Consider the following 16,011-nt stretch of genomic DNA (forward strand, 5'->3'; position numbering starts at 1 on the left):
TGGTGGCCACCATGGCTTCAATAACGCGGGGGGAGAGGGCATGGCCAGGTCTTAGGGGATGCTAAGGGTGCTGGATACAGTCACCCCCTCCTTCAGCAGCAGCTGCAGGCCCCTCATCGGCACGGCTGAGCGCTGCAGCCACACGCCCCGAAAAGCTTGGGTCAAACCTCCAGGACTTAGTGAGGGTCTCTCCATCCAGCCATAAATCACCGGCCTTTCCCAGGCCTCCTGCACCCCGATGTCACCCTGTAGCTCGAGGGGTGTTACAGGGAAGGGAGGACTGTCAGCATCACCCCACTGCAGGTGCTGGGCTGGCCTGTGGCAGGTGGACCAGCAGTGGCCTCGCTTGTAGCCAGCCCAGCCCACCCGTGCAGCCCATCCCTCCCACCGCACTGCACTGCTCCTCATCCTCGCTGCCCTGCTGCCCCCTAGACACCCATGGGATGCTCCAATGACTTCTGTGGGGCCCTGCTAGGCCTGGGAGACTCCCTGGATCAGCTGTGCACTTGGGCCACCATCACAACAGCCTCCTGAGCCAAGGAGGGGGGGGGCAAAGACCACCACCAAGTCCTGCTGCCCCCCAGGGACTTGTGGTGGCCACATCGGGTTCTGCTGGTGGGCACAAGCCTCGTGCACTAGAATGTGAGGGGCTGGGGAAGAAGAAAGCAGAGTCTTCTTCAATAACCCCACGGAAAGGATTGTCCCTACCTCTCCCCACTCGCCAGTCACCCAGCGTGGCGGTGGGCAGCGCCGCAGGTTGCACCTCATGCTGGTTGGGGGCTTGGAGCCTTCATAGCACTGGGAGGTGGGCAGAGTTGCGCTGTGGTCACCACTCTTGCAGAGGACAATGCGGGTGGCGGGAAACCTGGCCCGCAGCTGGGGGTGCACTGCAAAAGGGGGACACACGAGGTCAGGGTGCACGGCAAAGAGCAGGGGGAGGCAGCACTGGCTCTCCCCACCAGTGCTCCCACCTTGCCTCTCCCCTGCGCTACAAGACCGTTCCCCACATACGCCCTCCATGGCCAGCAGCCATCACCGATACTCCAGCCTCGTGACCGACACTGTCCCCCTAAGGACCAGTGCTCCCGGAGAGGTGTGGGCCGATGTTACGCACTCACCTCAGACCAGTCCAGGGCGACCCACTCCGGAGGGCACGTCTGGTTATTGCAAGGCTCAAGCATCTTTGGCCGTGGATGGGTACAAGAACCATCATCCAAGGTCTTCTCCTCAGTAGCAGAGATCTTACGCTTGCAGAAGACGCTGCGTGTGCGGACGCCCTCGTTGCAACTTCGGCTGCATTCAGACCAGTTCCCAATCACCCAGCTGGAGACAGGTAAAACAGCAAAGCTTGTGAGTGGGCAAGGTGGTCCATGCTTGTCTCTGTGCTCCTGCACACAGCCCTGTTCCTGCTCTGGCCACAGCCTCTCAGGCAGCTCTGGTTGAACCACAGAGCTTCTCCACATCCCCCTTTTCCCTACAAGAGAAGGCAAAGGCCAGCCAGGGAGGGGCTGGGACAATTTCTGAGGGACTGCACTGAGGATCTGTGCCACACTGAAGGGCCAGAGCGGGAGGGCTCCTTTCTGCAAGCAGCACAGCAGCACAGGGAGGAGGCCACGCTACAGAGACCGTCCTCAGCCAGTGCAGCATGTGTTTGGGCACATCCCTCACTGAGCAAGGCATGGCGCAGCCTTGTGAACAGAGCACCGCGGTGGGGACAGGTTTCTGCTCTCTGCATCGCCACTGCCCCTTCCCTGCAGTGATGCACGTGGGCTGCGCAGGTTGTGCCCTTGTGCTCGTGATTGGGCACAGAGGAGAAAACTGCCCCCTGTCCCCAGCAGAGCCGCTCCAGCCAGATCGCGTCACCCCTGGGTCCTGTGGCAGAGGACTGACACAGAGAGGGGAATTTCACCACTCTCCACACCTAGCTTTTCCACCCACGCTTGACCTTCATCTGCTCCAAGCTCTGGTACTCACGCTGGGGGGCACGGTTCGGTATTGCACGGCCTCTGCCGCTCTGGCATTTTGGTTTCAGGGCTACAGAAATGGTTGAAGACAGTTGAGCCATCGGAAAGTTTCTTGCATACCACAGATTGGATCTGGCTGCCTGCCAAGAAAAAGAGGCAAGGGGGGAAAAAAAAGGGAAGGACCCTGAGGCTAGTGCTGAGCCAGGCTGCAGGTATGAGCCCCACAGCTCTGCCCCTACATGGCCAACGTGACGGGGCACCTCGTCAAGCCTGAACCTACTTCTCTATTCATAACCAAGGCCTGCTTTGCCTCCAACATCTCCAGAAAAACAAAGATGGGATGAAGGCTCACCAGCCAGGGCAGGACCTGCCAGAGTTTGCAGAGGATGGAGGATCAAACCATTCCAAGGATCCCATCCTCAAATAAACCTGTTCGAACCTCAGTCTTGTGAGACTTTCTGGGCAGTACTGGGGGGGAATAGCTGGAACATGAGGGGCAACGCTTTGTTGAGGTCTAGCACACAAGACCAGGCCAGGGCTCCTGGCTTAAAACAGGGGACCATTACTAAGCCTTGCTTTTGAAACTGCCTCTCCTTCTGAATACCACTCAGTCACCCACAGCCAGGTTCTCCAGAGCCACCAGACACACTGCAAGCCTTTGCATTAATCCCCACGGTAACCAGCCAAAGGGATTCAGGGAAGCATCAGCAGTGTTTCAGTTCCCAGACATGTAGATCTGCAGGCCAGAGGGGGCTGCTGCGATCAGCTAACCTGTCCTGCACTGCACAAGTAAATGAACCTCAAGCACACCATGCCACCTTCCAGCACCTCTCCCACCTACACCCGTGGTCCAGCCGAAGAATGGCACCCAGGGTGTTTGCCCCGACACCCTGCACACATGTTCATGCTGAGTGACACCAGCTTGCATGTGGCTGGGTGCAGGTGGGAATATGCAGAAACCTGAGAGCTCCTTCAGCGCAAAGCAGCTGCTAAGGTCACTGTCTCATGTGGCCCAGACAGAGCGCGTGGGTGAGTCACAAGAGCCCAGACACGTGTCCCCCGCCAGCTGACACGGGGTCAAACCTCACCCCCTGCACACAGCACCGAGCATTTGGTCCACGGGGTGTAGTGCCAGGAATACTGGTTTGAGGCATCCCTGCCGACGGGTGCGTTGAACTTGTACCGGATCCCCTGCAGCTCTGTCCGCACAAGGACCTGTGGAGAAAGTGCCACCGAAGTCTAGCATGGTCATGACTGTCCAGATGGCAGCCCATGACCTTGGTGCGCTCTCTAAAATCCAGGACAGCTGAAATCTCCCCCACTACCCCTTCCAGTCCCTTCCAGCACTGACGTGGCAGCCACCAGTGATGACTGTGGTGCAGCCGTGAAGGTGACACGATCTGAGAACAAGCTCCCATGCACTTAAAGATTGAATCCTTCTGAAGACTGGCAGATCAGGGAGGGAGACCTGAGAATTTAAGCCCAATTTACCCCTGGTCTCCATGCCCCTTTACTCCAGACAGCAAGGACAGGGGCTGACTAGCTCCAATGCCCATGTAGACGTGGCAAAGTCTCTTTAGCCCAGACCAGGTGGGTGGGGGTATGAAGGAACCATGTTACCAACCATGACAAAAAGGGTGACATTGGTGGGTCCCAAGGCCTCCAGGGACTCAGGCTCCTCTGGGGATCTCCTGTAGTGGAATGTTGTGCCTGCGATGTCAAAGCGCCGGGGGGGGTCAATGGAGAGCTTCCCGTTGATGTAATACTCGCCGCTCTCCCCTCTCAGCGCTGCGAGGACAAGGGGGCAAGGGTTAGCAAAAATGCTGAGCGCACCTGTACCCAGCTTCGGCCAGGTGCTTCTCATCCGCCAGGCTCAAAGCACTGCTACAACAGAGGGCAGCAGTCTCATTTTACATCATCAGCCTCATTTTACAGGCAGGGAATAGGAAGGGCAAATAAAGTAGCCGACTGGGTCAGGGTCACGTGGCAAGTCACTAGCAGAGGTGGGACTAATGTACCCATCGTCTTGTCTCAGCCTGCCTGCCACCTCCCTGAGGAAGGGTGATGCTGCAAGGAGCTGAACCAGCTGCCTGGGTTGGTGGTGGGGACACTTGGCAGTGTGACAAGCTGTGGCCATGGAGCCAGGCTCAAATGCAGGTGTGCAAACTGGGTCTTGGCTGCTGGGGCTACTGGAGGAGGCTGGTCCCCAGGAGCCTGGCTGTGGTTGCTGAAGCGAGTCACTAGAGGGGGATCGGCTCGCTTGCTCACTCCTGCTCGCATTCCCACGCTCTCCCTCCTTGCTCTCTGCCTCCAACACTGTGCTGGCACCCAGCTCTGTGTCCTCCTGCCATCGCTGCTGGCAACGACCTCACCACCATGATGCTCTGGGGTGGGAAGGATGCTTCGTACTGATGAACATGGAGGATGCTGCCTCCGCTCTCACTGGGGTGCAGGGACAGATCCTGGAGTGGGACAGACTGGTGGCAGCAGTCAACAGCGATCTGAGCTTGGGCTGTGCCTCCAGTGCACGGAAATCCAGTCTGGATGGACACCAGGAGTTCCCAGTCTATGTGGGCCGGCCAGGGGGACATGCTGGCATCTCCAAACCCAGCAAAGGGAGCTGGCCTGGAAGGATGCTGCCAGGAGAGCCCCGCTGCAACCTCCCACCGATGCCAGCATCCAGGCAGGTTCCTGCTCCTGGAGAGCCACTATGGAGGCACCCGACAGCGAGCCAGCAGTGAGTCCCCCTGCCCACCCCTCTGTGACCACTGTCCGTTGCTTGGAGGACAGAACGAGAAGACAAGGGGAAAGAAAAAAGCCCGTTGTAAAAATGAGCCAGTCTGGCTGGAAAATTAAGCCCAAGGAAAATGTGAGCAGGTCTATTTTTAATCCCCAGCCCAACATGCTGGCGGAGGGGGGAATGCCAAGGAGCCACAGCCAGCGCCAGGAACAGTGGGGTGTGGGGTTTGCGCAGGGTTATGCTGCCGAACAGTGAGTGCAGGACAGAGGCAGAGCCACGGCGAGACAGGGGCTGTGTGGACCACACCGATACAGCCCGTGCTGGCCTGGGACACGCTGCCCTGCCAGCAGTTCCTGCTGCCTTCCTCTGCCCCCAAGCGCAAGCTGGGACCCCAATCCCATCTTCTGTTGCAGAGGGAGGTTTTCCTTGCTGGGCCTTTCCCATGCCCTGTTAAGCGCTGGGAAATGGCAGAGCAAGGGATGTCTGGCTGGGGTATCAGTATCCCCCAGCCCCATCTCACCTAGGTAGTTGATGGAGAGGTTCAGCTCCCGGACGTCAATGTGGACCGAGCCCTTGGGGATCTGGATCACCTCCTCGTAACCTGTGAGACAACCCAGTGCTGGTGAGTAGGGATGCTCAGGCCCCGAGCCCCAAGTCAACCCTGCCCTGGGCTGGATGGGAGCGGGTGCTACCCTGTTACCCGGGGGTTTAAACGCTAAAAGAGATGCTGGCAGTGCAGAGGTGTTTGTTCAGCCACCCGCTGCAATTAAATAGAAAAAGCACTACAGCCTGCCAGGAGAGAGGCTTGTTGTGATGGGACTGGCAGCGCTGGGGAGGTGCTGTGGAGCTGGGATCTCCATGGGCATCTCCACAGCCTGGCTTGAGGGAGTGTGAGCTGGGGAGGAGGGAAGCAGCTTGGCACTCTGTGTCAGGGACTTCGGTGCTGGCAGCGGCTGGGGCACAGCCTGGCTAGTGAACAGGAGTGCTTTGCTCCCTGCTTGCAGCCTCGTCCTACCCTTCGGGGTGTTTCTCTGGGATATGTCCTTGCCTGTCCTACGTGTCCCCAAGGAGCAGGTGAAGTCAAGGAGGGACTTGAGGGGGGGTTACACACCGGCTGCGCTGGCCAGGCCGCTTGCTCCCTACCTCCCTCCGTCAGGGACTGGTTGAAGACGCCCTCAACGGTCTCACAGGAGCTGCCGTCACCCCCACATACGCGACACTTGTCCTCCTTTGAGTCAGAGCCCAGGACACGGTCACAGCCCACATGCTGGAGGAAGGAGCAGCAGGGAATTAGCCGTCCTGGTGGGGCCTTGTATCCCCCACACCTGACCTGCAGCATCGCAGGGAACCCATCCCTGGGTTCCACCTTCACCCCCCTCCATTGCACCGTACACCAGGCAAGGCTCAGCAATGTCACCTCTGCGCAGCCCCAGCTTTCTGCCACTCCTCTCCAGGGACAGCCCTGGGGGGGTCTCTCTCCAAGGCTTGGGAGGGATGAGGTTAGGGTGCCTGTGCTGAGCTGGTAGAGCTGCAGCAGCCCAAGGGGAGCCATGTCCCTGCAACACCAGCATCACAGCAGTGAGCCCACGTGAACCAACTCTGCCCTGCTGCCATAGTATGTGGGCTAGCAAGCGGTACATGGGCTAGCAAGTGGTACATGGGCTAGCAAGCGGTACGTGGGCTAGCAAGCGGGTCACCAGCCCGGCTGTGGCTACCTATGGTGAAATCCCCCTTTTGTTCTACAGTATATTCAGCCCCATAGAGACAAAAAGATGCCAGAGACAAAGGGAGAGAGACAGACAGAAGGGAGCCTGTCTGCCTGACTGCTGGGGGACATTTGCCACTCCCACAGTGCTTTCTTGTAATTAAACTTTTATAGCCCTCCAGATCCCATTTCAAGGGAAATATCAAGTGCCTGGGGCTACATGGACTATAAACGCAGAGACCCATCACTACCGCAGGCCAGCGTGGCACCCAGGGCATGGAGAGCAGACAGGCACAAGCCCAGAGGTGGATGTGCTCCTGCTCCCACAGCTGAACTGGGCACCTGGGCAGAGGGATACCCATGCAGGCAGGTGGAGGACAGCCCTCCCCTGCCCGGGGGTCTGCCCCTGCCTCCCCGTCCCAAGTCTGTCCCAGACCCTGGCAGCACCTTGCACTCCCCATTGACGCAGATGTCGTTGGAGTCCTGCCGGCACGGTGTCCCGTCCACCACAGCTGCAGCTCGTTCTGTGTAGAAGTTGAATCCCTCTGCCAGGCAGTTCAGGGAACAGGCTTTCACACCCCCTGGGAAAAAAATAAGATATTAAATCATGCCGTCAGGGTGACAGAGAAGAAAAATGTGGAGAGCCAGACCTGGATAACAGCTGCCTTACCCTCACCCTCCCCACACCTCCATCCTGTGCCTGGCCCACTGCACGGGTCCAGGTGCCCAGGAGGATGTCCCTGCCGAGTGGAGGGACCCTCAGAGGGACCCAGGCACCCTCCTTATTTCTTAGCACCGAGTCAAGACCCTTGAACTGGACACCGACACATGGCAAGACACTGTCCCTTCTGCACAGCCTGGAAAACATGGGCTGCATGTGATGGGCAAGGAAACAAACTGGCCTGTTGCTACGTGGTGTCAGTCACTCCTGGGCCTCCTGGCACTTTTCCAGGGCTGTTGACACCCTTGTGCCCATTTTACAGACAGGAAAACTGAGGCAGCAGCTCTTAAGTGACTTGTCCAAGGTTTTTCAGCCACTAGACCAGAGCAACTACATTTTTCAACTCCTAGACCAGTTACTAGGCTAGAGCAACCATTTCTTTCTGTTCACAGTTGGTGGATGCCGAGTCCTTCACAGAAGAGATGACAGTGACAGTGTGAGGACGAAGGGGAAGGATGCTCAATTTATAGCTAAAATACCTGCTTCCCAGCACCCTTGCTAAGGAACAGAGGCTAGATAGCTGGATATTGGCTTACGGGGCCTGGGAGCAGGACGTGGGACAGATTATGGAAGGAGACACCTGAGCAGAGCAGTTTCCTGCCTCCTCTCACTGGGTTTTATCAAATGCTGGTGCACATGGTGGCATGTGCTGCCTTTACTGAGCATCCCAAGGAGACCCAACAGCCTGCATGACCCTGGCAGGGAGATGCATGACTGGGCTGTGGCAGTTTGCTCCTGCAGGCACCAGCAACAGTTGTGAGCTGTGTGCCAGAGCTGGGAAGCACCTAGGTCCGGAGCAACTGAAATCTGCAAAACCTGCAACTCAATACGGCACATCAAATGGGCAGATGGGGAGGAGGGGTGGCCCAGCTGTGCCCGGGAGCACTCTAACACAGCTGGGGGAAGAAAGAGCAAATCCAAGAGAGAGAGGAACAGGAGGAGACAGGAGAGGGGAATTCAGCAGCTTGAAGGCATGCTGTTGAGCAGGATGCCTGGGCAGGCCCCTGGGGAAGGGAACTCAATCAACCCTCCCAGAGCACCCAGGCTCTCCACCGCCTGGTGCCTGGTGCAGAAGCTGCAGGGCCACCAAGTGGGACAGCGCAGGCATGACCCCAAAAACTTACAGCCATCTAACCATGGCGTGCCTATGCCCCAGGTCTGTCCAGCCAGACCTCAGGTGCAAAACACCACCAGCAAGCCAAGAAAACACGAGTCACAAGGGTCTTACGCTGGCTGTGTGAACTTCCAGCTTGGAGAGGCCGTGCCACCGAGCCCCGTAGGCAACCACATACCCCACACATGCAGCTGTCCCACCAGCCTGGGAGACGGGCTTGTGCTGGCCCTGCCTCAGATGGATCTGTGATTTAGCCAGTGCTTGCTGGCTTGAGAGCATCTCTCCTGCCTGTGGCCTCGCTCCTGGCTGGCCGTGTGCTCCATCAGCTGCACTGGGACCCTTCATCCCTGGCAGCTCTCTAAGGCTGAGCTCTCTTCTGCCATCACTGGAGCGCAGAGCTATGAAACAGCCAGAAACCTGAGCTTTTGTGTCAGGGCTCTCAGATGGGTTTGCTAAGCTACTCGCATGCACTCCCTATTCACTTCCTTGTCTCCAGCTACAAGGAAAAGTGAGACCCACTGCAGACACCTTGCTGCAGTTCTCTGGTGGGCAGCTAACATCTGCCACAGCTTGTTTCTGTCTCGGTCCCAGCCTTGGCTCCATTTTAGTAGCTCCCAATTAGTTGCATGATCCTCCTTTCTATCGTAACTCCTCACTGCCGCTGCCCCATGCCCAGGCTGGTGCCCAGCCTCCTCCAGCAACAAGCAGCCTCGAGCATAATCGTCACAGCCTTGAAAGTGGAGCCCCTGGGGAAAACTGGAATGAAAGGAATAATAAGCCAGAGGAAAAACAAAAAGGAAAGAAAAGAGAGAAAATAAAAGATTGGGGATTGGCGGTATGAGGCCAAATTTATTCCTTTGCCTTAAGTGCCCTGACTTTGTTACAGGGCTGCAAAAATGGTGCAAGTGCATGAACCCAGCTCATCGCAGAGTCAGGGGTGTTCACGGGGGTTTCTGCATTGGCCTCCCCTTGCTGGAGCCCAGGAGGACTTGTGTGCATGCAGGCTTACATCCCTAACAATTTAACCCTCTTAAAGGCAAGATCAGCAGAAGGAGGAAGGCGTGTGGAAGAGATCAAGCCCTCTATGCTGGGACAGCTGCCCGGGCTCCAGCCTGACACTGGCAAAGACCCACTGCTGCCAGTGCAGGCCCTGTATCCCAGTGGCTCCGACCATCTCCCGTGCACAGAGGGAGCCAGGGAAGCAGCTGCTGGGCAGGGGAAACAGCACCCATCACTTTCCTGCCTGCGAGAGCTGACAGCAGCTGCTGGACTTGTGGGGGCCATGCATGGGGCTGGGTCTTGTGGTCCTGTGATCATGCTGCCACCCAGCTGCTGCTCCATGTGGGATGAATCCCTGCTAGCTTTCCTCATCTAGCCGCTTAGGAAAGGTGAGGCAAAGGATGGGGCAGGAGAAGCTGCAGTGCCTGTTGTCGCTGTGCAAGGTGGACCCACCCCCACAGCAGAAGAGCCCACTTCCACAGGGACCCCCTCAGCCTGCCCACTGCCTGGTGAAGTTACTAATTGACTGGAAAACGAGGAGCAGACAAGACCATACCACCCTGAAAGGCACAGGGTCTGCTATACACACCGTGCGGGTCCCCAGCCCCCTGCTCCCACAGAGGTGAACCCCCTGGCCATGCACCAGCCCCCTGGCCGTGCACCAGCCTGCAGGCAGCTGCCCACACTTTGCTTTGGGCTTAACAGCCTAAGATCAGCAACAGCCAGGTCTGCCGTGGGTGCTCCTTGCAATCTTTAATAAAGCTATTAGAACAGAATAGAATAGCACATTTTCAGTTGGCTGCGCGGTGCCTCATGTTTTGTTCCTCCTGCCTGCCCGGTCCCATAAAGGAATTAAAGTGCATTACAATTTATGATGAGCAATCTCCTGTTTTCTGCAAGTCCCTGCTCCTCCCCATCCCTCTCCCAGCCCCATGAGCTGCTCCACTCTCCCTTGGCTCTCGCATCCGCCAAGAGCAAAATGAATAACTAAGCGAATAAAGCAAAATAAACAAACAATTAAAGTCACATTCCACGAGGTATCTGCTGACTGTTGAGCTCTGAAAGGCTGAGCTCAGCGCTTCTTGCTGGAGCTGTGTCTCGCGATCCCGGGGTCTGGGCTCCAGGACTGTTATTAATCACCACCAGGCAAACAGGCCGTACCAGCCCCGTTCAAAACCCGACCTCAACTTGCCAGTGACCCGGTGGCTGGCGTCAGGCTTTCAGTGGGTGGCTCCTTCCCATCCCAGATTCTCTGTGGAATTGGTGTCCTCCCCCATCCAAGCCAGTGGGATGCTGCTTGTCTTCAGGGTGGGGATGCTCCATGCCCAGGACATTTCCCTGAACTGTCGTGGGGCCAGAGTCTGACGGGCAAATGGCAAAAGCACCCCTGCACCACCACACCTTTCAGCTCAAGGGTGCAGTGCCAAAGGCAGTGGCTGGGCTGAGCAGGGGAAGAGGCTCAGCAGAGGGCCAGGGCAGTGAATGGCTCCTAAAGCAGGAACACATGCCCAAAACCTACCTGAAGAGCAGACATGCCACCAGCGGGAGGGCAGAATGCCCAGGGACAAGTCTGCCAGCCAGGATGGGCCCTGGGGGGCTGCTTGTGCCAGTGAGGAGGGAGGGACTGACACTCACCACCCTAGAACTCACCAGGCACCGCTGGAAGAGCCCTGGAGGGAGTGAGGGAGATGATGTCCAGCCCTTGTTGCCTCCCCAGTGCTGAGGTAGGGATGCCTGCCAGCACAGAGGCTGCAGGGTGAAAACACCAGCCTTGAGAGCAAAACATCCGTGGCAAGGGGAAGACAAGAGAGCATTGTTTCCTGGGGGTCTGATCTGCGACAGGGATGCTCCCTGCCTCCCCCATGGATGTACCTCTGACACCTGAATAAAACCAAGTATCACAAAATCCTGCAGGCAAGTGAAGATTCAAGTACTTGTGCTGCTGAAGTTATAGTCATTGAATCACAGAGGGGTTTGTGTTGGAAAGGACCTTTTAAGACCACCTAGGACAACCATCCTTGCCATCAGCAGGGACACCTTCCACTAGGTCAGGTTGCTCAGAGCCCTGTCCAACCTGCCCTTGAACCTTCCTTCCAGGGATGCCCTTCCAGGGATGGGGTATCCACAGCTGCTCTGGGCACCCTGTGCCAGCGCCTTGCCACCCTCGTATACCATTTCTTCCTTATATCCACCCTAAATGTACCCTCTTTCCATTTGAGACTGTTGCCCCTCATGCTGTCACTACAGGCCTTAGTCAAAAGTCTCTCTCCGTCTTTCTTATAAACCTTCTTCATGTATTGAACAGCTGCAATCAGGTCTCCCCAATCCTGACAGAGTGCCCAGACTCGGGCACAGAAGTTTGTAGGTGGAGGGGAACAGTGATTCCCACCTTCATGATCCCAGCTGACGAGGGTCCAGTGTGGACAGCCCATGCCATGAAGAGCTGATCCTGCTAATCCAGGCTGACAGCTCCCAGGCAGGTGTGTGCCAGCATGTAGGATTTCTCAGGAGCTGGGATACTGATGCTTTCTGGCCAGGGGCTTGGCTCTGAGAACTGGCTGAGGAGTTGCAGCTTCCAGCACCCCTCTACTCGTGTGAACGTGCCTCAGTCTCCCTACTTGGGTCACTGCAGAGGAGGAGTGATACCTTTTGACACTGAATAAACAAAACATAACTGCTAAACACCACAGCTCCTTGTGACCATTACCTACAGCCAACCTGGAAAGCTGAGACAGACAGCTCCCAGATCCCTTCAGGACATGACTGTGGCAACGCTCACAGCCTCCTGGGAAGGGGACAGGTTTCACCACCTTATTTTATGGAAGAGGAAGCTGAAGCAGAGAGAGAGGAAAGGGCATTTTTTTGAAAGCCAAAGCAAAAATCCATGTCAGAGCCAGATTATAATTCAAGGGCCGATGTTCAACTGGCCAGCCATCCCCTGGACTCAAACCACTGGGCCATGCCTGGGGAAGAGAGAGGTCCAAACAAGGGCAGATCCAGCCTGCGGGGCTGTCTTCCACCTTGGCTTCCATTGGGGTCTTTGTGTGACTTACTGCTTTGCAATTTTATTACATTTTTATTGATCCATCCCCTGCAGCCTCAGCACATCTGCTCCAGCTGCAGGAGCCCCGCTGGGAGGTGTGCTTATTTACACAGCTGTGAAGGATTTCCCCAGTCAAGTTCATTAACTACATGAAGGAGACGCGCTGTTCTTTCTCATTATTAAGAGATTTCTGCCCCAGAGGCCTCCTCCTGCCCTCTCTCCTCGCCAGACACTTCTGCAGGACACAGGAGGACTGACCCTGGGAAACGGGGAGTGCTGCTCTTTGGAGGATCCATCAGTTTGCATCCTTTCTCCCTGTGCAGGAACTAGAAGCTTTACCTGCCTGTGCAGGGAGGGCTGCACTGTTTTCTCCCCATCAGGGAGAACTGGACACTAACTGGACACTAACAACTCCCTTCTCTTGACTGTCTTCCTCTTTGCTCCCTCAGCAGTTAAGGAAACAGACTTGAGGAAAGAAGCTAAACAGCTCTGATGCTGCTGGAATTGTTTCTGGCACAGCAATGAGGTTAAAGGGCAATTGCACAGGGGTAAGTGCCCCAGGACGGGTGGCTCGGCATGATGGTCATGGGCCAGTGCCAGGAGGGATGCATGTTGATCTGCCATCGTGCAAGGGGGAGGCAGCATGCCCTGAGAACACAGAGTGGGCAGCCTGCGGGACTTGGGCTAGTGGAGATGGTAACTGCCCACCAGACCACTTAGACCATGAGACCTGTCCCTGCAGAGAGTTGGGGAGAGCAAAGCCCTGCACAGCCCTGCTCCAGTTCTGCCTGGGCCCAGGGATGCTCAGCCCAGCCCCAGCACTCACCTCCACGGTACGTCTTCCAGGTGTAGTACTTCCCTCGGAAGGGGACGTTATCGAATTCGGCACATTGCAGCTCTCTGAAGTCCTGGGAGCCCGGCGGGCAGTCCTGTGGCCACACAGCCAGCGATCAGAGCATTGGCAGAAGCAGCCTGCCTTATCCACTAGGTGGGCATGAGCTGCTCCAGGGCTCGCAGCGGCAACTAACACCAGCCCTTCAAGGAGACGGGACACCAGCCCTGACAACCGGACACTGCTACAGTACGGCAGAAGCATCCTTCCTGCAAAGCCAGGCACTATTTGCAGACTAACGGCATGAGCCCTTGGCCCCAGCGGGTCTGCCTGCAGATCAACACTTGCTCCTGTGAGCAACCCTTTAAAGCTAGGTGTCAAGCCCAGGGGAAGCGACGGGGAGCCATCTACTTTCCTCACTTCCAGCCTGTGAACATTAAAAGCTACCATTTCCCAGGTCCAAAGCTTCACTGAGCTTCCCTGCAGCGCAGTTATTCCTCTGCTCCCCTTGAGATTTACCCCTCAGCCCTGGGAAACAGGGTGCTACACTGCATTTCGTGAGCTGCTTCCACCTGACCAGGCCTGGACTCACAGCGTGCAAGAGGCAGTTGCTGTCATGTTAGTGCTGGAAGCCTCTGATCTCTCCTCCTTTGCCTCACTACCTTTTTGGGCCCCTTCTTGATGCCGAAGCCCCGCAGGTACGTGTCGCCCACCCACCTCCTGTGCCAGCTCACAGCCGGTGCAGGCGTGCATCATCCTGCTCGGCTTTCCCCACTGTGGGATTGCTGCTGGCACAGCGTGTCTCGCCCCCACCCAGCCACCTCCTCCTGTGAGGTCCCACGGCTGCACAAACACCCCGCATCTGTGTTGAGAGGGCTCATCCCTGTCTCCTTGCTGCGACACAGCGCTGCCTGCCCCACTGGCAAAGCCCTGCCAGCCCACCGCTGCTCCTCTCCCCGTGCCCAGCAGTACTCACATCAGTGTTGCAGGACCGGTACCGCTTCCTCTCTCCCAGGCAGTACTTCCCTCCGATTGTGGGCCTGCCAAACAAACCAGGAATGAGATGGGAGAACCAGCTTAGGGCACTAAGCCATCTTTGTGGCAGGCAGCTGCCCCAAGTTTGAAGGAGCACCATGGCTTTTCCCAGACCTGCTCTGCTGCAAGGATGGATGTTGCCTGGAGGGGCTACTGCAGAAGCGCAGCTGCCAGCAAACCTCCCGTACTCAGCTGCAAGGGTACTGGGCAGTCGTGCGAGTGATTTGGGTCTGTGGCTGCAGACCCAGCACCAAAGCACGAGCACTGAGCTGCTGTGAAAGCAGGACATGGGATCTGCGTGCAGGGGCCAAGACCCTTGTGGGAACTGAGCTGTGCAGGCATTCGGCTGCTGCCTTTCCTGCTGACCGAACAGCAATGCCGCACAGCCAGGACAAGGCAGGGCCACCCAACATGGCCACGCATGTGTACACCTACCGCGGGCTGTCGCAGTGGCGAATGGATGACGATACACCTCCGCCGCATGTCCTGCTGCACTCTCCCCAGGACGACCAGGCTCCCCAGGCACCATCCACACCCTCCGGACGGGTGCCGAAGGGCACACACTCCCTCTTGTAGCACCACTGCAGAAAGACAGAGCTTTAAACACCCTCGGCACACGGTCTCCTTCTCCCAGAGCGCTCCCCAGCCTCCATCAGACACGGCAGCCAGTTCAGGGCTAGGATCTGTTTTGATCCTGTGAAATGTGAACTCACTGGCCACGGAGCCAACGTCTCCATTGCAGAGGGCATTTGTTTCTCCCTGGGCGCCCCCTCCTCCAAGTCACACCGTCGCTATTTGCACGTGCTGCATACTCAGGGTTCGCAGGGATGCTGGGACCAGTGCCCCCACTCCCAGCCCCCTGTGCACCACCCTGTGGAGCAGGCGGCCACGGGCAAGTGGGTCACATCCCCACCTCTCCTCTAAAGGGGTCCTGGGCACGTGAGTCAATCAGGGTGGCACACGTTGTGAACAGGGATATGGAAGAGCACACACCTCACTGCCTGTAAAAGCACATTGCAACAAGTCCCAGGTGGGACTGGGACCAAAGCTGCTGCTGCTGGGCTGCAGGGCCAGGATTCCTGTGGGACACAGACACCCTCACCGCCAGCTACTCCCTCCCAGGAAGAAGCGAGTTTTGTACGTGTACTTGGAGCTCAAGTTATGGTTAATGTGTTAAAATGATGAAATGTACAAAGGGTCCAGGTTAAAATAAAGGTTCGATTGTAGTAATGACATTATATCATTGTTCTGCTGAGGATTCTTAAAGAGTCCGTCTGTCCCCATCCTACTGGGTGACAGATGCTCACAGAAACTTGCCTATGAAATATTTCCCTTGGACCTGGAAAGTGTCCTGCACCCCCTGGAGTCAACAGTGATGCAAGGAGTGGGCCACTGCCAGAGCCACTGCCCATTGCTGTTCTCTGGGCACAGTGCCGGACACCATGCCTCAGGGGCTGAGATAATCCCAGGAAGGAAGAAACTGCTGTGTGCTCCTTCCAGGGGCTGATAACCCACCCTGGAGCTGTTGGCATGGCCTCTCCTGGCTCCTTCTGAGCCAGGTTCTCCACGGGCAGCACAGCCGGCAGGGAAAAATGAACCATGGCCTCCCAGGCCACTCAGCCAGCGACCTCCTTGTGCGCCAGTGCCCTTCCAGAGGTGCAATCCTGTGCAGAGGAGATGCTCTGCAGGCACAGCCTTTCTGGTGTCCTTGCTGTTGCTCCAGACCTGGAGGTGCTGGTGCTGCTGCTTCTGCCCAGGAGCCTGGCCAGCCCCTGCAAACCCCTCCATGCACTCAGGGCTCTTGAGAGCACCAGCGATGGGCTCTGCCCTTGCACCCTGGCTGCCAGGGGCAGAACCT

General features: G+C 57.2%; 1 protein-coding gene across 1 annotated transcript in view; it reads right to left on the minus strand.

Annotated features, from left to right (window-relative positions):
- The window catches only part of ADAMTS10 (ADAM metallopeptidase with thrombospondin type 1 motif 10), a 58,552-nt gene that overhangs the window by 2,783 nt on the left and 39,758 nt on the right, over positions 1-16,011 (minus strand). Inside the window, 12 exon segments of the mRNA XM_055806227.1 lie at positions 709-858; positions 861-887; positions 1,119-1,323; positions 1,975-2,104; positions 3,053-3,179; positions 3,589-3,752; positions 5,225-5,305; positions 5,848-5,971; positions 6,857-6,990; positions 13,113-13,215; positions 14,095-14,158; positions 14,589-14,734. Of these exon segments, the coding sequence (XP_055662202.1) occupies positions 709-858; positions 861-887; positions 1,119-1,323; positions 1,975-2,104; positions 3,053-3,179; positions 3,589-3,752; positions 5,225-5,305; positions 5,848-5,971; positions 6,857-6,990; positions 13,113-13,215; positions 14,095-14,158; positions 14,589-14,734 (1,455 nt within the window).

The sequence above is a fragment of the Falco peregrinus genome, chromosome 5 (genome assembly GCF_023634155.1).
Source record: "Falco peregrinus isolate bFalPer1 chromosome 5, bFalPer1.pri, whole genome shotgun sequence".
In the NCBI taxonomy this organism is placed as follows: Eukaryota; Metazoa; Chordata; class Aves; order Falconiformes; family Falconidae; genus Falco; species Falco peregrinus.